The sequence below is a fragment of the Ranitomeya imitator genome, chromosome 1 (genome assembly GCF_032444005.1).
Source record: "Ranitomeya imitator isolate aRanImi1 chromosome 1, aRanImi1.pri, whole genome shotgun sequence".
NCBI lineage: Eukaryota > Metazoa > Chordata > Amphibia > Anura > Dendrobatidae > Ranitomeya > Ranitomeya imitator.
In genome coordinates, this window is record NC_091282.1 from 402,198,859 (window position 1) to 402,221,310 (window position 22,452).

General features: G+C 47.1%; 1 protein-coding gene across 4 annotated transcripts in view; it reads left to right on the forward strand.

Annotated features, from left to right (window-relative positions):
- The window catches only part of RABGGTA (Rab geranylgeranyltransferase subunit alpha), a 107,791-nt gene that overhangs the window by 61,920 nt on the left and 23,419 nt on the right, over nucleotides 1-22,452 (forward strand). For all 4 annotated transcript variants that reach the window (XM_069762363.1, XM_069762367.1, XM_069762378.1 and 1 more), the window contains 3 exons: nucleotides 13,177-13,265; nucleotides 19,182-19,298; nucleotides 19,379-19,492. In XM_069762363.1, coding sequence (XP_069618464.1) covers nucleotides 13,177-13,265; nucleotides 19,182-19,298; nucleotides 19,379-19,492 — 320 coding nt within the window. The remainder of the gene's footprint in view (nucleotides 1-13,176; nucleotides 13,266-19,181; nucleotides 19,299-19,378; nucleotides 19,493-22,452) is intronic.

Consider the following 22,452-nt stretch of genomic DNA (forward strand, 5'->3'; position numbering starts at 1 on the left):
GGTTACCGTAATTGACGGTGACAATTGATCGTCTGTTCTAACATGTGGTTCTACGTTCTCTTCCAATGTGCTGCACCTCCAACGCAAGGAATCTATAGGAATTAAGTGGTTAATATAATGTATGATTGGTATATGTCAACATTCATCTACTACTTTCAGACATGGTGAATTAGTTATTGAAAATCTAGCAAGCGTCTTGAAAACCGTATTCACTTGTAAAGGGAAACGTGTTATATTTGTATTGATTTTTAACTGGGTCTTAAAAGTGGCTATAAATATTAAAAGGGCTGTCCAGGACTTGGATACTGATGACCAGTCTGTTATAGGTCAGTAATATCAAATAGGTGAGGATCTGACATCCGGCAACCCCCTCCTCCCACCACCAATCATCTGTTTGCTGGCCCTGTGGTGGTCAGACGTGTGCAGGGCCACTACACCATGGCGCCATACACAGCTTTTCTCAGATGCGAGGGGGGGGGGGAGAGCAGATCCTATGAAAGTACTATTACGGCGCATGTCGTGAAAGGGATGATGCAGATACTCTGTAAGGCTACGTTCACATTTGCGTTCACATTTGCATTGTGCGCCGCTGCGTCGGCGACGCAACGCACAACGCCAATAAAAACGCACGCAAAAGCGCTGCGTTTTGCGACGCATGCGTCCTTTTTTGCCGAAATTTTGATGCAAGAAAAATGCAACTTGTTGCGTTTTCTGCGCCCGACGCTTGCGGCAAAAAAACAGCATGCGTCGCACAACGCAGCACAACGCATGTCCATGCGTCCCCCATGTTAAATATAGGGGCGCATGACGCATGCATCGCCGCTGCGTCGCCCGACGCAAACACGCAAAACGCTAATGTGAACGTAGGTTAACAGTAAAAGCTCATCGTGGGAACATAGCCCTATGGTAATTTTATTTATAGATTTTTTTTTTTCCTACTGTAATTTCTCCTGACCATTTGTTTGTTTCATTGCAGAGAGGAAAGTAAGCTCAGTGTAATGAGTAAAATGTATTTTCAAATTCTTATGTATGTGACTGACGGCTTATAATCGGCAATACTTCAAACAATACTTTCTTTCTCATGCGGTGTCACAACTTGTTCCAAAGCTTCTCACTTGAATGCTACTTGCCCTTTACACACATGAGAATTTGGATCCCATAATCCTCAGGATTTTGGCATCCGCTGCATGAGGGGGCTTCAGCATTACAACACTCCGGGTTGTAATTTACAGGAATTTTTGATGCCTTTCCAATTAGTTAAGATTTTTCATAGCAAGTACAGTGCTTGTGCAATTGCACATGCAAACTCCATTCATTAGCATTACGCCGTAATATCTTGCAACATGAGAAATCCATATATTCGGAACGTGACCTTCTACTTCTCATCAGTCAGCGGCAGACTGGTTATCTCACAAACTAGTACCACACTGGGAAACAATGGGGCAATCGCTCATTATAGGATCCTATTCAAAGTACTTGTCCTCACCCCCAAATCTCTCCACAGTGTGGCACCCCCTTACATCTCCCTCATTTCTGTCTATCGGCCTAACCGACAGCTGCGCTCTGCAAATGACTTTCGACTAACCTCTGCACTAATCCGTACCTCCCACTCCCGTCTCCAAGACTTCTCCTGTGCTGCACCAATCCTCTGGAATGCTCTACCCCAAGATATTAGGACCATCCACAACTTGCATAGTTTTAGGCGCTCCCTCAAAACACATTTGTTCAGATGTGTGAAGGTACCTTAAGTGTGTGTGTGTAGCCCATTCACTATCTCTATATATCCCCACCCCCTGAAGATTACTGGCCCACCTCATTGTAGATTGTAAGCTCTCACGAGCAGGGTCGTCTTATTTTGCTTTAATTATTGTATTGTTAAAGTTGTTACTTATGACTGTTGTGTTTGAAACTGTTAAACTGTAAAGCGCTGCGGAATATGTTGGCGCAATATAAATAAAGATTATTTTTATGTTGTGAGAAACTTTGCAAGGAATTACTTAAGGTTGCCTTTTGGGGCATTTATATTTCTTTTAATTCAATGATTGTATTTTGTCATAAAAAACAAATAAATAATTTTTGCAATTGACAGCGGCAACAGATGGGATAAACAGCCCCAATTGTTGCTATACAGCTGACAGCTGTTGATGTTTGCCATCTCTGCTTGTGGAGGAGGTTTTACAAATGCAACAGCCATCATATGGACATAGTGCTGTCTGTGTGTGAGGAAACTGCACTAATGAGAGCTGCCGACTTCTTCACCTGAGAATTCGTCAGTGAGCTCCTTCTGACAGTCTAAGGCTACTTTCACACTTGCGTTGTTTTCAATACGTCGCAATGCGTCGTTTAGGGGGAAAAAGTTGTTTGCAGGATGCGTTTTTGCCTCATAGAGTAACATTACCGACGTATTGCGACGTATTGACACACGTCGCAACCGTCTGGCGACGGTTGCACCTTGTTGTTGTTGACCGCCGGGAGCAAAAAACTTAAAAGTAACGTTTTTTGCTGCCGATGGACCGCTTTTTCTGACCGCGCATGCGCGGCCGGAGCTCCGCCCCCACCTCCCCGCACCTCACAATGAGGCAGCGGATGCGCCGGAGAAATGCATCCGCTGCACCCGTTGTGCGGCGCATCAAACGCTAGTGTCGGAATCTCGGCCCGACGCAATGCGACGGGCCGAATCCGACGCTAGTGTGAAAGTAGCCTAACTGGAAAGTTTGTAACTTATGTCTGTCTCTTTGAGCTGTTACTGGCTAGTTGAATGTGAAGGAAAGCAAGCAAAACGGCAAAGTTTGTATTGAAACTCCATTGCAAAAATTATTTCTTTATCGCCTCTCATTGGGGGACACAGGAACCATGGGTGTATGCTGCTGCCACTAGGAGGCTGACACTATGCAAATAAAAAAGTTAACTCCTCCTCTGCAGTGTACACCCCACCGACTGGCATTATACTCTTCAGTTTAGCTTAGTGTCAGTAGGAGGTGGACACGGGTCTTTGATTAGACCCTTATCTACCTCAATGTGCGTCGTTTCTTTTCAGGTTTTTCCGGAGGGATACAGGGTGAGCAGTCACACCTGTAGTCCCACAAGCGGACTATGAGTACGGCGTGTACTGCCACCCCGTATCCTCATAGATCCCTCTCCAGGACCAAGATCCTAGCACACAAGCGTGCTCAGAAGTCCGGTCCTGGCTCCGTCCCCCACCCACTCGCCCACCAGAGCCTGTCGGTTGCGGAGACGAGGACGTCCATCAGCTCCCTGGACGTCTCATACCCTTCCTGTCAGGTTAGTTTCGGCGTGGGATGTTTTAGGTGAGTATTTTCCCCAGTCCCATCCCACATCTTTTATAGGGGGGGGGGTCTTGTTAGGGGCTCCCAGCCTCCTTTCATACCTGTCAACACCATGATGCGTCCATACAGTGACGCGGCCGGGATTGTTGTGTCGCGCTGCGACATCCGTAGGTGCGCTTTCTTCCCCCACAGCACCTCTTCCCCCAATTCAGATACGGGGGCCCTCTGCCTTCTTTCCGGCGCTGGGCCCTTACAGGCTGCTGCGCCGTTCTTCTGTATGCCTGCACGTTGGGCTGCCATACGTTCCCCCCTGCGGCGCACCACTCGGTGCTGCGGCTCTTCATGGGGCACCATCCACAGCGCGGCAGCCCTGCAGGCTGTCGCGCTGCTTCTCCCTGCGGCGCTCTGCCCGGCGCCGCAGGAGGTCTTTCTCTGGGCGCCCCTCAGCGGCGCAGCCTGGTGGGCGACCGCGCCGCTAGCTGTCTCTTAGGGCGCTCTATTCCGGCGCCTTGGCTCCTTTCCTCGGCCGCCGGCCCCTAATTTAGGCCCCGGCTTCTGTCGGGGCCTACTTCCGGTTTTCGGGCCCCTCACTTCCGGCTCTGCGGGCGGGCTTTTTCCCGCCCGACTTACTGTGCCCTGCCTACCGGCGCCCCTGCGTCTGGCTCCGCCCCCTTCCTCCTGGGACACTCGTCTGGTGTGAGCACCGCTTTGTACCGGCAGCAGCACCAGCCCTCGCAAGCGCACCCGCACCTTCGTACGCATCCTCTGTGGGCAGCTCCATCTGCGCTGAATTCAGCTCCTCAGGGCACTTCATCGACAAGTGGGACATCTCCCAGGACCGGGTCCGTGAGTAGCTGCACTGCAGACTGACACCCCCCTCTGCCCACTGTCCCCTAACCCACTGGCATCTTCAGGGTCCCTCAAAATGTCTACCTCTAAAGGGGGCCGCTCTCGCCCCCCTACTTCTTCTTCATCTACTGCCTTAGTCACGTACTTTGCATGTTCGTCCTGTAACAGCAAACTTCCCTCAGGTCAGTCCTCCCCGCTGTGTCAGTCCTGCAGCAACCCAATTGTTCCCACCGCTCAGGATCCCCCGGCTGTTCCGCCCGAGAGTGATCCCCCCCATCCCAGGCTGGGCCGCCTCTCTGTCACAATTGGTGGCCGATTTAACACGGGTATCTCAAACCCTAGTGTCCGCGCTGGATCGGTTACCCCTGCAGACCCCTGCAGTGGCCAGCGGGTCGCAGGAACCGCCGCCCGAGCCCTCCTTGATAAGCCACAAAAGGTCCAGACAGGAACGTCGGTCTGAGTCCTCTTCGCGCTCCATCTCGCCGCTCGGCCCTCCCCTGCGGTTGGTGTCCCACCGATCCTCCTCCCCTGAGTCAGGCGAGGCATTATCTGATGCGCCCTCGGAGGATATTTCGGAGCTGGATCCTAACCAAATCGCCACCATGAGTGAGACAGTCCAGAACCTCATTGGGGCAATAAACCAAACCTGTGGCATCAAGGATCCCTCTACGGAACTCGCAGATCAGGCGGTTTCGTTTAGACGGGCCAAACCACCTTCTAAATTTTTCGCTCCTCATCCGGAATTCGAGGAAATCTTGTCCAGAGAGAGAGAGAATCCAACCAGACGTTTTCAGAGGGGAAAACGCCTGGGGGTGTTATATCCGTTTTCACCAGAACTTACCGCCAATTGGACGGTCTCTCCCTCGGTGGATCCCCCTGTTTCCAGGCTGTCCACCAACACGGTGCTTCCACTGTCCGGCGGAGCGTCTCTGAAGGATTCTAACGACAGAGTTATAGAATCCTTCGCGAAATCTGCCTTTGAAGCGGCTTCAGCAGCGCTATGCCCAGCCTTTGCTTCCACCTGGGCTTCAAAATCCATCTCAAAATGGGCCAAGGATCTACGGCGAGGTATCCTTGACGGGGCACCTCCTGCGCAATTGGCGGAACTTGCCAACCAGATTTCCCACGCTGGTGAATACCTGGTTTCCGCCTCCCTGGATGTCGCGTCTTGTGCGGCTCAGGCTTCCAGCAATGCCGTTGCCATCCGCCGGACCGTTTGGCTCAAGGCCTGGCAGGCGGACTTGTCCTCCAAAAAGTCCCTCACTAGTCTGCCCTTCCAGGGCTCTCGTCTCTTTGGTTCCCAGCTGGACCAAATCATTAAGGACGCCACCGGGGGTACAAGTTCTCTTCTCCCCCAGGCTAAACCTCGTCGCCCTCCTCCTAGACGACAGTTTCGCTCTTTTCGGCCTTTTCGTCGCTTCGCTGCGTCGAACTCCTTTTCCCAGCAGCAACAGAGGCCACAGGCACGTCAAGAGAGGAAGGCGGTATCCTTCAGGCCCACTCCGTCCTGGCGTCCTCGCTTTTCCCAGGGTAGATCGTCCAGGCCCAGGACTGGAAGATCCACCTCCGCATGACTCTTGGCAAGACTCCAGCCCAACTCCCAGGTTGGGGGGCCGTCTTCTCCGTTTCAGGGACGTCTGGATTTCCGCAGTGGAGGATGCATGGGTCAGGGAAGTTGTATCCTCGGGATACAAGATAGAGTTCGCCTCCCGACCCAGGGATCGTTTCTTCCAATCCTGTCCTCCAAAAGATCCCGCTCTGGTTCCGGGCTTCTTCGCAGCCATCGCTTCTCTGCTCAAATCCGGGGTAATCGTTCCCGTCCCAGAAAAGGAACGGTACACGGGCTTCTACTCGAACCTCTTTGTGGTACCGAAAAAAGACGGCAAGGTTCGTCCCATTCTGGACCTCAAATTGCTGAACAGGAGGGTTCACCTGAGACACTTCAGGATGGAATCCCTTCGTTCAGTAATTGCTTCCATGGAGGCTCAGGAATTTCTATGCTCTATAGATATCCAGGACGCCTACCTACATGTTCCGATATTTCCCGGACATCACCGTTTCCTGCGCTTCGCAGTGCAACAAGATCATTTTCAGTTCGTCGCCCTGCCGTTCGGCCTCGCACCCGCGCCAAGGGTGTTCACGAAAATCATGGCGGCACTGATGGCCATCTTGAGAGTCAGAGGCTTGGTCCTGTTTCCATACCTCGACGACATCCTCATCAAGGCTCCGTCCTTTGCTCAGGCCCACGAAAGCCTGTCCATAGTTCTCGACACGTTATCCCGTTTCGGGTGGCTGGTCAACCGGAAGAAGTCCTGCCTTATTCCTTCTCAGCGCATCATCTTTCTGGGCATGCTTTTCGACACTCATCAGTCCAGAGTCTTCCTTCCCAAGGACAAGAGATCCACCCTTTGTCGGGACATACGCTTGCTCCAGGGTCCTCGGCCTCCCTCCCTCCGATCGGCCATGAAGGTTCTGGGGAGGATGGTAGCTACCTTGGAAGCGATTCCCTTCGCACAATTCCATTCTCGACCCCTTCAGCAAGCCATTCTGTCTCAGTGGGACAGGTCGGTCTTCTCCCTGGATCGGCCGATCAGACTCTCCTTTCGGGTCAAGCAGTCTCTCAACTGGTGGCTGACGTCACCTCTCATCTCCCAGGGCAGGTCCTTCCTTCCGGTTCACTGGCAGGTGGTGACAACGGACGCCAGCCTGATCGGCTGGGGTGCGGTTTTTCGCCACCTGACGGTTCAGGGCCGTTGGTCGCCGCAGGAGTCTTCTCTGCCGATCAACGTCCTCGAAATTCGGGCCATCTTTCTGTCCCTCCGCCATTGGGAAAGGATCCTCAGGGGCCTTCCAGTCCGGGTCCAGACGGACAACGCCACGGCTGTGGCATATGTCAACCATCAGGGGGGGACTCGGAGCTCCTTGGCCCTTGCCGAGGTATCCAAGATCCTCCTTTGGGCAGAGGCAACGGTTCCGGTGATATCCGCGGTGCATATCCCCGGCGTGGAAAACTGGGCCGCAGACTTCCTCAGCCGCGAGGGTCTCGCGGCAGGGGAATGGTCCTTGCATCCGGAGGTCTTCCATCAGATTTGTCTTCGATGGGGAACTCCGGATGTGGATCTCACAGCGTCTCGAATCAACAGGAAGGTTCCGCAGTTCGTCTCCAGGTCCCGCGATCCTCTCGCAGTGGGCGTCGATGCTCTGGCCATTCCCTGGTCACAGTTCGAGCTGCCCTACCTGTTCCCACCCCTTCCATTACTTCCCAAACTTTTGAAGAAGATCAAAGCGGAAGGGGTGCCGGTCATTCTGATCGCCCCGGATTGGCCCAGGAGAGCTTGGTTCGCGGAGCTCGTCAACCTTCTCACGGACGCTCCCTGGCGCCTTCCAGACAGGCCCGATCTGCTGTCCCAGGGTCCGATCTGCCACCCGAATTCTCGGTCGCTCAGTTTAACGGCGTGGCTGTTGAGACCGCGGTTCTAAGAGCGTCCGGCCTTTCGGACCGGGTGATTCACACCATGATTCAGGCTCGGAAGCCTTCTTCTTCCAGGATCTACTACCGCACCTGGAAGGCCTACTTCCGTTGGTGCGAGTCCAACCGCGTTCCGCCTATGGTTTTTTCCCTGCCTTCTCTTTTGGCCTTCCTTCAGGCAGGGCTGGATTCGGGCCTGGCTCTTAGTTCCCTGAAGGGTCAGGTCTCGGCGCTTTCCATCCTCTTTCAGAAGACCTTGGCCTCTCGGCCACAGGTTAGGACCTTCTTTCAGGGGGTAGCCCATGCCGTCCCGCCGTACAGGGCCCCTGTGGAGGCATGGGACCTAACCCTGGTACTGGACGTTTTAAAGGTTTCTCCCTTTGAACCTCTTAGGGAGATTCCTTTATCAGTTTTATCTTGGAAGGTGGCTTTTCTTGTGGCCATCACGTCCATTCGCCGCGTTTCCGAGCTGGCGACACTGTCTTGCCGCCCTCCGTTTTTGGTCATTCACCAGGACAAGGTGGTCTTCCGACCCCCACCTTCTTTTCTTCCTAAGGTGGTTTCCACCTTCCACCTCAACGAGGACATCGTTCTACCTTCCTTTTGTCCGGCTCCGACTCATCCTCTGGAGCGATCGTTGAACAAGCTAGACCTCGTCAGGGCAGTGAGGATTTATCTGGACAGAACGTCCTCTTTCCGGAAGACGGATTCCTTTTTCGTCATTCCTGATAGCACGCGCAGAGGCCAGCCGGCTTCTAAAGCGACTATTGCTCGATGGATCAGAATGGCAATTTTGGAGGCTTACCGGGTCAAGAACAGAGTGCCCCCTCCTGGGATTAAGGCTCACTCTACCCGGGCAGTCGGCGCCTCCTGGGCGGTGCACCACAGGGCTTCCGCCCTACAGCTTTGCAAAGCGGCAACTTGGTCTTCCATCCACACGTTCGCCAAATTTTACAAGGTCCATACCTATGCATCGGCGGACGCCAGCCTAGGCAGAAGGATCCTGCAGGCGGCAGTGGTGAGTCCTCTGACCTGATGGAAGTCTGTTTTTCCCGCCCTTGGGACTGCTTTGGGACGTCCCATGGTTCCTGTGTCCCCCAATGAGAGGCGATAAAGAAAACAGGATTTTTGGTTGCTTACCGTAAAATCTGTTTCTTGAAGCCTCCATTGGGGGACACAGCTCCCTCCCAATGTTTTCTGTTGTTATCTGTTCTATGACTGTTCTCACGTTACAGTTCTCAAGTTTGTGTTTATGGTTTTTCAACCTTGTTTCATTATCTCCTACTGCTTTCTCACTAACTGAAGAGTATAATGCCAGTCGGTGGGGTGTACACTGCAGAGGAGGAGCTAACTTTTTTATTTGCATAGTGTCAGCCTCCTAGTGGCAGCAGCATACACCCATGGTTCCTGTGTCCCCCAATGGAGGCTTCAAGAAACAGATTTTACGGTAAGCAACCAAAAATCCTGTTTTTAGATATAATATGTGCATTTAAGTAATAACAATAAAGTCCCTAAAGGTGGTCAACATCCAATATCCACAAGCAGCCATCCACTTCCTCAGAGGGCATTAACTATATACCATCAATTGGGGGCGCTTAACCCCTCCTAATTCTATCTGCTTATTTGAGGGAGGGGGCTACTTTTTTGCCCCCATTTTCACAGTGCGGTGTCGCTTGACGCCATTTATCACCCCAGGCAGAGTTGTGGCTGCAAAGTCACCAAGCTACTGTGGCCTGTAAGGTTCTCCCATGATCAGCATAGATGGATAAACAGCCCCAGTATGGGTCCTCGACTTTCACTGGTCTGATTGCTGGTCTAATACTCTGCAATGCTTATTCATTCCAAATAAATATATTAAAAAAGGCAAGCCCTTATTTGGCCCTGTAAGGAAAAGTTACAGCTATTCGAATCCTGAATTGCTGTTTTTGTTCATTCTGTTTTTCGAAAATCTAGAATAAAAAGGGATTTAAAAAAAAATTGCCCCCAATAGCACCAATAAAAGAGGCAAACCAGCCACTATTCAGATCTCTCAACAGAGAAACTGAAGTTTTCTATTACAAAGTAGCTCAAAGGCGCTGGAAAAGTGGCATGGCTCCCAAAATATAATTCTAGTAAAATCCACAGTATGAAAGTCTATTGGCCCCTTGTAAACCCTGCAGCGTTTTGAAACCACAGTTAACGTGAACATTACATGGAGTTTCTGCAGAAGGTAGAATGTGCTTCAAGGGGATTTCCAGGTCTAATCATTACTGGCCCACCCAATTGATAGCTTATCAGTGGATATCAAACAGCTGGCGCGATCCCTGGAAACTGCTCCAGCAGCTGCTGGAACTAAAATGTCCGGCCAGAGCATAGCAACCCTGTACATTGTTTAGTGGTTACAGAACTACTGCGCTCTATCTCCCACTGAAATTGTGCTGCAGTACACCATAGCCCCATACATTGCTTGGTGACCACTGCCGAGTTTAGCCTGTATATTAATAAGCTCAGACCACTTCAGACGTAACGTTCAGCTGATCGTGGGAGTGTCTGACCCCCACCAATCTCAATATTGAGAGGAGTCCTCAATTGTTGGGTACTGACAACTTACCAATTTATTGGGCTCCTCTCATGTAGCACAAGCTGGGCTCTCTGTATTGGGCACTAAGTGGCATATTTGCAATTTTCACTCTTCAACATCCACCTCAAACTATTGAGACAAATCTGGACCCCAAAATCCAAATGGTGTTTCTTACCTTTCAAGCCCTGCCATGTGTCTACAGAGTTTTGTATTTTGCCACATTTGGGAGAGTTATTGTGGGATCCATTTTCTTATATTGTTTTTAATGTCTCAGTGTTAAACTTTTTAAGCAGCAAGCAACTATAGGTCCGAAAAGACAAATTCCTTGAGGTGTGTAGTTTCCAAAATGACTTTCCTTGTGGGGAAGTGTCTGCCATTTTGGCCCCTTGGCAAATGTTGCATTGTGTCCAGAATCAGCTGGGCAGAAAAGTGCAGTATTAGCTGCAAACCGATTCTGACTTCTAGTGCATTCAGTAGAAATTGCTTGGCACATTCTTTAGTGCATTTTCTTTTCACTACTTTTATTACAGGTTGTGAGAATGAAATGTGAACCTAAAGCAACATTTTGGTTGACAAAATGTAATTTGGATTTGTTTTTTCATTCCACTGTGCATTAACTCCTGGGAAGCACCTGAAGGGTTAACACACGTGTGTATGTATATATATATATATATATATATATATATATATATATATACACACAGTCATGGCCAAAATATATATACACAGTCATGGCCAAAAGTATTAACACCCCTGCAATTCTGTCAGATAATACTCAGTTTCTTCCTGAAATTGATTGCAATCACAAATTCTTTGGTATTATTATCTTCATTTAATTTGTCTTAAATGAAAAAACACAAAAGAGAATGAAGCAAAAAGCAAAACATTGATAATTTCACACAAAACTCCAAAAATGGGCCAGACAAAAGTATTGGCACCCTCAGCCTAATACTTGGTTGCACAACCTTTAGCCAAAATAACTGCGACCAACCGCTTCCGGTAACCATCAATGAGTTTGTTACAATGCTCTGCTGGAATTTTAGACCATTCTTCGTTGGCAAACTGCTCCAGGTCCCTGATATTTGAAGGGTGCCTTCTCCAAACTGCCATTTTTAGATCTCTCCACAGGTGTTCTATGGGATTCAGGTCTGGACTCATTGCTGGCCACCTTAGAAGTCTCCAGTGCTTTCTCTCAAACCATTTTCTAGTGCTTTTTGAAGTGTTTTTTGGGTAATTGTCCTGCTGGAAGACCCATGACCTCTGAGGGAGACCCAGCTTTCTCACACTGGGCCCTACATTATGCTGCAAAATTTGTTGGTAGTCTTCAGACTTCATAATGCCATGCACACGGTCAAGCAGTCCAGTGCCAGAGGCAGTAAAGCAACCCCAAAACATCAGGGAACCTCCGCCATGTTTGACTGTATGGACCGTGTTCTTTTCTTTGAATGCCTCTTTTTTTCTCCTGTAAAGTCTATGTTGATGCCTTTGCCCAAAAAGCTCTACTTTTGTCTCATCTGACCAGAGAACATTCTTCCAAAACGTTTTAGGCTTTTTCAGGTAAGTCTTGGCAAACTCCAGCCTGGGTTTTTTATGTCTCGGGGTAAGAAGTGGGGTCTTCCTGGGTCTCCTACCATACAGTCCCTTTTCATTCAGACACCGACGGATAGTATGGGTTGACACTGTTGTACCCTTGGACTGCAGGGCAGCTTGAACTTGTTTGGATGTTAGTCGAGGTTCTTTATCCAACATCCACACAATCTTGTGTTGAAATCTCTTGTCAATTTTTCTTTTCCATCCACACCTAGGGAGGTTAGCCACAGTGCCATGGGCTTTAAACTTCTTGATGACACTGTGCACAGTAGACACATGAACATTCAGGTCTTTGGAGATGGACTTGTAGCCTTGAGATTGCTCATGTTTCCTCACAATTTGGTTTCTCAAGTCCTCAGACAGTTCTTTGGTCTTCTTTCTTTTCTCCATGCTCAATGTGGTACACACAAGGACACAGGACAGAGGTTGAGTCAACTTTAATCCATGTCAACTGGCTGCAAGTGTGATTTAGTTATTGGCAACACCTGTTAGGTGCCACAGGTAAGTTACAGGTGCTGTTAATTACAAAAATTAGGGAAGCATCACATGATTTTTCGAACGGTGCCAATACTTTTGTCCACCCCTTTTTTATGTTTGGTGTGGAATTATATCCAATTTGGCTTTAGGACAATTCTTTTTGTGTTTTTTCATTTAAGACAAATTAAATGAAGATAATAATACCAAAGAATTTGTGATTGCAATCATTTTCAGGAAGAAACTGAGTATTATCTGACAGAATTGCAGGGGTGTCAATACCTTTGGCCATGACTGTGTGTGTGTGTGTGTGTGTGTGTGTGTGTGTGTGTGTGTGTGTGTGTGTGTGTGTGTGTATATATATATATATATATATATATATATATAATATACACACGTATATTGCTCCTAAATTTTTAGCCCTTCTAACTTACTAGCAAATTGCAAGAGCTTTTAAAAATGTTGATGTAAAGAAGACAAACGTTATTTATTAGCTACGGTATATTTTCTGCTAGAATTACCTGTCATGAGGGCAGAGATTTCAAGTTTAGAAAACTGCAAACTTAACAACATTTTTGCCAACATCTGAATTATATTTTTTTTCCCTGCATAAAAAAATTTTCATTGACGAAACGAAAGTTTATCAATAACGTGGAATTAAATGTGTGACGGAAAAACATTCTTAGAACTGTTTTGAATGGAAGTATCTTTCCAAAGTTATTAAAACCTAGTGATACATATCAGGGCTCGGTCAGGATTTTGGGAAGAGAATTAAGAGGTAGTGCAGCATTTAGAGCAGTTTCCACAAACTGACCACTATGAACCGGTCTGGTCACATGTTCCTCCATCACCGGCCATTGTATGGACACAATGGCCAATCTAATTAAATATTGTGGGTTATCTGTGCATAATTTGACGTAACTCGTCACCTCTTCTCTTGTGTATAGGGTGCCTCCTGACTATAATTCTCCTAATGCGTGCCCTTGATCCATTACTGTATGAGAACGAGTCTCTTTGTTACTTCGATACACTCAAGGTATGTGACAATGTGATAAATGACAAGGCTCCAGAATGTCTATTCTACAGTATACTAGTATGTTTTAGGTGTCTTATTTCATTCTTTGTACAACGTTCAATTCCCATAATTGTTAGCTTGGCAAACCATTATGTATTTCCTGACTCCTCCACACACGAATGATAGGCCTGTCCTATTTTGATCCAATTTGTGGATCAGAATCACATATTCAAGTGAATTGGCAGTAAAAAATAAAAAAAAATAAAAAAAAGATCTTGAATTACACGCAAATGGCATCCAATTGCAATCAGTTTTTAACCAATTGGGTGAGTCTCCAGGAACGTAAACATTGCTGCTGTTGACAGTCCTGAAGATGGCACTCTTGGGTCCAAAATGGATTAGAGTCAATGGTCATTTAGAAACTAGGTCAAATGGTCATCCACTTCCTGTGAATGGCATCCTTGCACATAGGAAAGGTATTTATGACAAGGGCCAGAGGCCGGCTGTCCATTGCAAGCACAGGTGTGCCCTCTAAGGCTACGTTCACATTAGCGTTGCGCGCCGGTGCGTCGGCGACGCAACGCGCGACGCACCAAAAACGCGCGCAAAAACGCTGCGTTTTGCGACGCGTGCGTCGTTTTTTGACGAAAATCAGACGCACGAAAAATGCAACTTGTTGCATTTTCGTGCGTCCGACGCTAGCGTCGAAAACGACGCACATGTCGAAAAACGCTAACAAAAAAACGCACGCGTCCCCTATGTTAAACATAGGGGCGCGTCGCCGACGCAACAGCGACGCACATTAGCGTAACGCTAATGTGAACGTAGCCTTACAAAGCCTTCAAATTGAGAATATCGTATTACCAAACAAAAATGCATATGAAAAACATAATGGAGGTTATGCATATGGTTAACACAATTAACTTGTTGGTAATTTCTAATGTTCAGCATTCCTCATGTCATGCACCTATTGCTTTGTCCAAATGGTGCCAATGTTTGTTTCTAACAATCATTGTATAGACTTGGCTATTTACCGTATTTTACTCTTATATTGCACTACTAATTCCACAGTACTTGACAGATCATTACTGTCCGCATTGGGGTTCACAATCTAAGTTTTCATCTGCCGCTCCTGCGCTATAAATAAATAAATTTAACCCCAAGCTATGAGCTTCAGCAAGGCTAGTTACCAAAAATAGAGTTGTCCTCATGCTTTTAAAAAAAAAAAATTTAAATAAATAATTTTAAAAAACTGCGTGGGGTCCCCCTTATTTTTGACAACCAGCCTTGCTGGGGGTTGGTATTCTCAGTCTGCTAAGGGGCCATTGATTTAGGACCAGCAGACTAAAAATAGCAGCCCGCAGCTGCCCAGAAAAGGCGCATCTATTAGATGCTCCAATTCTGGTGCTTTTCCCGACTCTTTCCGCAGTGGCAAGCGGGGTAATGAGGGGTTAATGTCACCTTGCTATTGTAAGGTGACATTAAGCCGGCTTAGTAATGGAGAGGCGTCAATAAGACACCTATCCATTACTAATCCTATAGCAGAAACACATGCAGAAAAAAGTATTTTAATTAAATAAAACACCACACAGTTTTGACAATCTTTTTATTGTTCTGCCAATCCAAGCAAAGCCATTGATCTTCTGTAATAAAAATAAAATAAAAATCAACAGTATAGTCCCTGATCCGTCGTAGTCCGATATATCGAGTGTCCCACGCAGTATCTGGGGGAGATAAAGCTTACAACCGGGAGTGCTGCTAATGCGACCACTCCCCGCTGTAAGCTACTGGGGAATGAATAAGATGGAGCGGGCGCAGGCCCAGAAACTAGCGGTGATGTCACCGAGCCTGTGCTCACTCACAGCCTGACCTGAGGTAACCTTCAGACAGTGGGAAAATGTCGGGTAAGAGGATACCGCAAGTAATGTATCTGTTCTATCAATCTATTCTGTCAATCTATCAATTCATTCTATCTATCTACAGGAAGTTTTTTTTTTCTCTGTGCACTCAACTTTATTGGCATGCACAAAGAGAAAAAAAAACGCACCAAAAATGCAGCAAAAACGCACCTAAACCTGCGTTTTTGCCGCAGCTTCTTTCCTGCCAAGATGATCAGGTTTTGCTGCAGAAAAAAAACGCAGCAAAAACGCCCTGTGTGAACTTACCCTTAAGCTGTATGGGAGGACATGGAAAGGAACAAGCAAGTTAAAGCGAGATGTGGAGGAAAGGAGTTTGCGAGCTGCCAGGATGGATTTGATAGCTGGTGTCAGAGTGACCTCCGGTCTGCACAGACATGACAAATATGCTGATGAGGAAAGGTTTGAAATGTGAGGATGCAACTGGGCTAACAAACTATACGGCTAGAATATGGCTAGTGAGTTAGCTAGCATTATACGTACAAACAGAATTGATGGAATGTGGCTTTGTCTTTGCCTTTTGATGCGGGCTCACATGCTGAACCTGCATTTTTCCCAGCAGATGGCTGATTTAATCAGCCATCGCGTACCTTTAACTCAGGGGTGGGGAACCTTTTTCCGGCCGGGGGCCATTTGGAAATTTCTACCATCACCCAAGGGCCACATAAAAATGATCATCTTGAAAATGAACCCGGTATATTTAGTCAAACAACTTAGTATGGTAACTCAACCTAAATGTGACGGCTGGAGCTGCTTCTCTTTGGTGCATCTGTGATTTTAGGTGATGCTGATCATGTTGCTTCTCACAATTGCTTTTCCAGGGGTGACATGAAGATCGCAGGGGGGCACAGAAATCACAGGGGGTGGGGGGGGGGGGGGGGTGGGCACAAAGATCAAAGGAGGGCACAAAGCTGGGGGACACTGGGATCACGGAGGGGCACATAGCTGGAGGGGACAGATCACAGGGGCACAGATCACATGGGAGTACAAATATCACAGGGGATACATAGTAGGGGGCACAGGGATCACAGGGGGCACAAAGCTGGGAGTCACAGTGATGCACATAGATAGGCGCACAGAGATCACAGAGGGGCACATAGCTGGAGGGGACAGATCACAGGGGGCACAGATCACATGGGAGCACAAATATTGCAGGGGGTACATAGCAAGGGGGCACAGGGATCACAGAGGGGGCACATAGATCACGGGGGGCACAAAGCTGGGAGCCACAGAGATCACAGGGATGCACATAGCTGGGGGGCACAGATCACGGGGCATATAACTGGAGGGGCAGAGAGATCACAGGGGGAACAGAGATCACAGGGGGGCACACAGCTGGGGGGGCACAGCGATCACAGGGGGCATATAGCTGGAGGGCACAGAACTCACAGGGGGGCATATAGCTGCGGGGGGCAGAGAGATCACAGGGGGAACATATCCTGGAGGGCACAGAGATCACAGGAGGGGCACAGAGATGACACGGGGGCACATAGCTGGGGGACACAGATCACAGGGGGCTTATAGTTGGGGGAGCAAAGAGATCATATTGGGGCATATAGCAGGGGGAGGCACAGAGATTGCAGTGTACACATAGATTAGCTGAGGGACACAGATCACCTGCAGAGCTGCCAGCACAGAGATCGCTCTGGACTCTGTGGCTGCAGCAGCTTCTCTTGCGAGACAGTAGGATGGAAGAGCATTTGGCACTGGCCCTGCCCACCCAGCGCTAACCCCGACCACTCAGTCACTAGCTCCGCATACCCCGATGATACCATTCCTGTGCAGGGCAGGCAGCGTTCTGTGATGAACGCTGCGTGCCATGCACTTGGAGTTAAAGGGCCGCATAAAAAGCCAGCACGGGCCTGAGGTTCCCCACCCCTGCTTTAACAGAAGCAAGCTCCTCCTGCCGCTGTTAACCTGTTGAATGCCACTGTCAAACTTGGCAACAGCTTTTAAAAAGCGCCAGCAGAGGGGCGCGTCATTTCTTGCATCCAGCGGGGGCTCCCAAGACATGTTTGTGGGGACGTTAATGGGTTCCCATGACAGCTGAGGGTCTGCTGAAATCCCCCATGCTTTTCACTATGATTCTTTTGTGGATGCTGGCATTAGAATGTGATTTAAGCTATATATATAACACTAGTTATCAGACTATCGCAGCTGCAAGTCCCCTTAGTGGACTATTAAATACAGTGTAAAAAAAAAAATTTTAATTGAAAATTTAAAAAACACAAGTTCAAATCACCCCCCTTTTTGACCCATTAAAAATAAAAACAAAAACAATACACATTTGGTATTGCTGCATTTGTTACAGTCTAATCTATCAAAATATAAAATTTCATCTGATTGGTAAATGGCATAACGAGAAAAAATCTAAACGCCAGAGCCACTTTTTTGACCACCACAACATAACAATAAAGTGCAATAAGAGGTAATCAAAACATTTGTATTTACCCCAAAATGGTATAGGTAAAAATGTCAACTCGGGGCACAAACAAATGCCCTCACACAGCCCCATAGCCTGAAAATGGAAAGTGTTATGGGTCTCGGATAACGGCAACACAAGCAAAGTTGTGGTATGTGGTTTTTTTAAACAAATTTACGGGGCAAAAATTTTCACCACTTACAGAAAAAAACACCTCTGCACGTTTAATATCTGCGTAATTGTACCGACCTGGAGAATCATATTGCGAGGTCAACTATTTAGTGCACAAAAGAGTGCAATTTCACTATTTTATTTATTTATTTTTTTAACTAACTTGGAACTTTTTTCCCGCTTTCCAGTGGATCGCATGATAAAATAAATGTATTTATTTTTTAGTTATTTATTTTACTCGCTTATATAGCACCATTAATTCAACAGCGCTTTACATACATTATTGGCACTGTCCCCATTGGGGTTCACAATCTAAATTCCCTATCAGTATGTCTTTGGAATGTGGGAGGAAACCGGAGAACCCGGAGGAAACCCACACAAACAAGGAGAGAACATACAAACTCCTTGCGGATGTTCTCCTTGGTCCAGGACACAGCTGTAGTGCTAACCACTGAGCCACGATGCATGTGTAAAATGAATGTTGTCATTCAAAAGTACAACTCGTCTCTTAAAAAAACAACCAAGCTCTTAAATGTCTATGTGGACAGAAAAAAAAAAGTTATGGCTCTTGGAAGAAGGGGAAGAAAAAATGAAAAGGAAAAAAAGTAAAATTGCCATAGCGTGAAGGGGTTAAAGATCATTTTGACCAATGTAAGTTTTAGCATACTGTTCTGGACAGTGAGAGGGTTCTTTTTTTACTTAAAGGGAGCCTGCTTCTTGCTATAAGCACATATGGAGAGACCTGTCAGTCATGTAGGTTGGGCAAGGAGAAGCCAGAAGGAGCTTTGGAGGGGAGCTTTTCTCTCCATGCCTGGGTTGTTGTTCAATCTTTGTTTTCACAAATAAAAGCCGATCTCTGTGTAATAGAGCCTGTCTAGATTATATGCAGCTCATGCTCCAGGCAGCATGAAACTGCTGACAGGTTACCTTTAATAACTTAATTCTCTACTGTTTAGATGTCCCATGAATTATTTATCAATTTTCCACACCTGTTTATAATGATCTTGTCTGCTCACATTGATCTATTAATCAGAGATGCAGATAGCATCCATTGCTTCTTCTAGCTACACAATAAGCCAGATTTAACACATCCTCACGTTTTAGGAGGAAAATGTAAAAAAAAAAACCCCACAAAATCCAAAACAAAACCAGATTGTTGCACTTGATTGTCAGCATTTGTGTAACGAGAATTCTTTTCTGCTGACGGAAATTAGTGACATGACCTTGCACTTGGGCAATAGTTTGAGGTTTCCATTGAAGTTTGTAATTGTTGATGAGGAAACCTGACCACCGAGGTTTTATAATATTTTGGTAAGAAACTAATGCATGATTACATAACAAGGCCAAACAAGGGACAAGTATTTGTTCCACCCCATAAAGAAAGTGTAAGAATTGCGCAGTTAACTTTTGTTCCTCATTTCATCACAGGCCGTGGACCCAATGCGTTCGGGTTACTATGATGACCTGCGCAGCAAGTTCCAGATAGAAAATGCTATTTTAAAGATGGAATATGCTGAGGCAAATGTGATCATTCTTTTAGATAAGGTAATATGTACAGTCATATCATTGCAGCCATAGAAAGATAATGTAAAGTCATTATGTAAAGTATCCTATTCTCTTCTCAGGGTCTGACACGACTATATCACCTAGACCATATGTTGTTGGTCAGTCATATGTGTCTTTCGAATAATAAGCTTCGTGCTCTTCCCAGTGATTTGTCCATGTTGCGGTATATTGAGGTATGTGTTTAGTGTTGTGTTTTTTTGTTTTGTTTTTTTAATATATTGTTGTAGGACTTTTCTGCAGAATGTAAAAAATAAAATAAATGTAGGTCTTTAGTGGAATAGTTAGATTTAGGTATGCCCAACTGTTTAACTATGGAGATACCCTTATACAGTAAGGGTAAGAGCACACAGACTTGAGACGTGCAGCATATCTATCAATTATTTTGGGTCTAGTTGTTTTTCATACACAAGAACTGAAGAAGTAAAGTAATTTGCAATGTAAAAAATTAATACTGTCATGTAAAAAGCTTCTTTTACGACAGAAGAAGAGGAATTTTGCCACCTGTTGGAAGCAGCAATCCAAAAGGTAGCGCTGTAGAGTACAAGTCATCTTCCTCTCTGGAGATGCAATTTGCATATTAACCCTTTATGACATCAGATGTAATAATCCGTCCATGTGACCTGTGTCTATCTGACCAAGGACGGACTATTACATCCGTGCACCATTCTGACTGCTGACACCCGGCACTAAGTGCCAGGAGTGGTCACGCACCGTTCCCGGCATTTAAACCCCCAAAATGCTGCGATCGAACGAGCGGGCAGATGGCTGACAGCCCCTCTGCCTTTGAATCAGAGACCTCTCAGCATGACGTGGGGTCCCGATCGTTGCAATGGTGACCCGTTGCCATGACGACATCCGGGTCACAAGAGCTAGGAAACTTGCTAATCATGTTAACAGAAATATAGGGGGCTTCCATGTTACTGGTAGCACAAAGGCTCTGGAAAAGTGAAATGGCTCCTCAACCTCCAAAAGAAATTCAGCAAATTCTCTGCTCACAAATCCAAATGCCCCCCCCCCCTCCCTTCTGAGCCCCACAGTGTACCTAAACCACATATTGCGTCCACATTTGGCATTTCTGAAACGATGAGAGCCCACCTAACTTACGGGTGCATGCCTCCAGAATCATGGGCTGGGCATAATGTACTGGTGACCTCAACAGCAGTTTGCAGTTTTCACTCCGCAACATTCATTGCTGCCTGTTTCTGGAAAATACCAATCTAGTCAAAATCTTCACTACACCTGTAGATAAATCCCCCCAGGGGGTATAGTTTCCAAAATGGGGTCACTTGAGTGGGGGAATCTGCTCTTCTAGCAATTAGGTGCTCTGTACATGGAGTCCACAAATTGTTCTAGGAAAACCTGCGCTCCAGGAGGCAAATAGCGCTCCATTCCTCCTGAGTCTCTCCATATGGCTAAGTAGTACTGTATAGCCACATATATGTGGTATTGCCACGTTCAGTAGAAATTGTTGGACAAATTTTGGTTCCATTTTTAACCTCATGTGCGAAAATGTAAAATTTGGAGACTAAAACTAAATTTTAGTGGTAAAAAATGTACCGTATATACTCGAGTATAAGCCGAGATTTTCAGCCCAAAAATATGGGCTGAAAGTGCCCCTCTCGGCTTATACTCGAGTCATGGTCGGCTGAGGAGGAGGGGGGGTCAGCGGGTGAGGGGGAGTGTTGTGAATTCTGTTATCGAACTCCCTCCTGTGGTCATGAATGGTACTTCGGCAAGTTCTGTCCATGGACTCCCTCTGGTGGCTGTGAGTGGAGCTGCTGGTTCTGAGGTTCCTTCCACAGGTGACTTAGTTTATTCTTTGGCTGGCTGCTCTATTTAACTCCACTCAGATCGTTACTCCATGCCAGCTGCAATGTTCTTGTACTGGTTCAGTTCGCTCTTGGATCTTTCTGGTGACCTGTCTACTCCAGCAGAAGCTAAGTCCCTGCTAGTTTATTATTTGTTCATTGTTTTCTTGTCCAGCTTGCTATCATGATTTTGCCTTGCTAGCTGGAAGCTCTGGGATGCAGAGTGGCACCTCCGCACCGTGAGTCGGTGCGGGGGTCTTTTTGCACACTCTGCGTGGTCTTTTTGTAGTTTTTGTGCTGACCGCAAAGAGACCTTTCCTATCCTATCTGTTTAGTAAGTCTAGCCTCCTTTGCTGAAACCTGTTTCATTTCTGTGTTTGTGACTTTCATCTTAACTCACAGTCAATATATGTGGGGGGCTGCCTTTTCCTTTGGGGAATTTCTCTTAGGCAAGGTAGGCTTTATTTTCTATCTCTAGGGCTAGTTAGCTCTTAGGCTGTGAAGAGGCGTCTAGGCAGAGTTAGGTACGCTCCACGGCTATTTCTAGTGTGTGTGATAGGATTAGGGGTTGCGGTCAGCAGAGCTCCCACTTCCCAGAGCTTGTCCTGTGTTAGTTTAACCATCAGGTCGTTCCGGGTGCTCCTAACCACCAGGTCCATAACAGGGGAGCAAAGACTGTCACATACTCACCTGCTCCTGACGCGGTCCCTGCGTGTCCCATGGTCTCCGGCGCCGGCACCTTCTTCCTCTGTTCAGCGGTCACGTGGTACCGCTCATTAAAGTAATGAATATGGACTCCACTCCCATAGGGGTGGAGCCGAATATTCATTCCTGTAATGAGCGGTATCAGTGACCGCTGATAGAGGAAGAAGCTCAGTCGTCCGCGCGTCCTCTGCAGTGACTGTTCAGGTCAGAGGGCGCGATGACGAGTTAGTGTGCGCGCCGCCCTCTGCCTGAACAGTCAGTGCAGAGAGACGGGACGCTGAGGAGCAGCGGGCAGCGACGAGAGGTGAGTATGTCATTTTTTTTATTGCAGCAGCATTATATGGCACATTGTTATATGGAGTATCTATGGGGCCATAATGAACTGCATGGGGCATTACATGTGGCACATTGTTATATGGAGCATCTATGGGGCCATAATGAATTGTATGGAGCATTATATGTGGCACATTGTTATATGGAGCATCTATGGGGCCATAATGAACTGCATGGGGCATTACATGTGGCACATTGTTATATGGAGCATCTATGGGGCCATAATGAACTGTATGGAGCATTATATGTGGCACATTGTTATATGGAGCATCTATGGTGACATAATG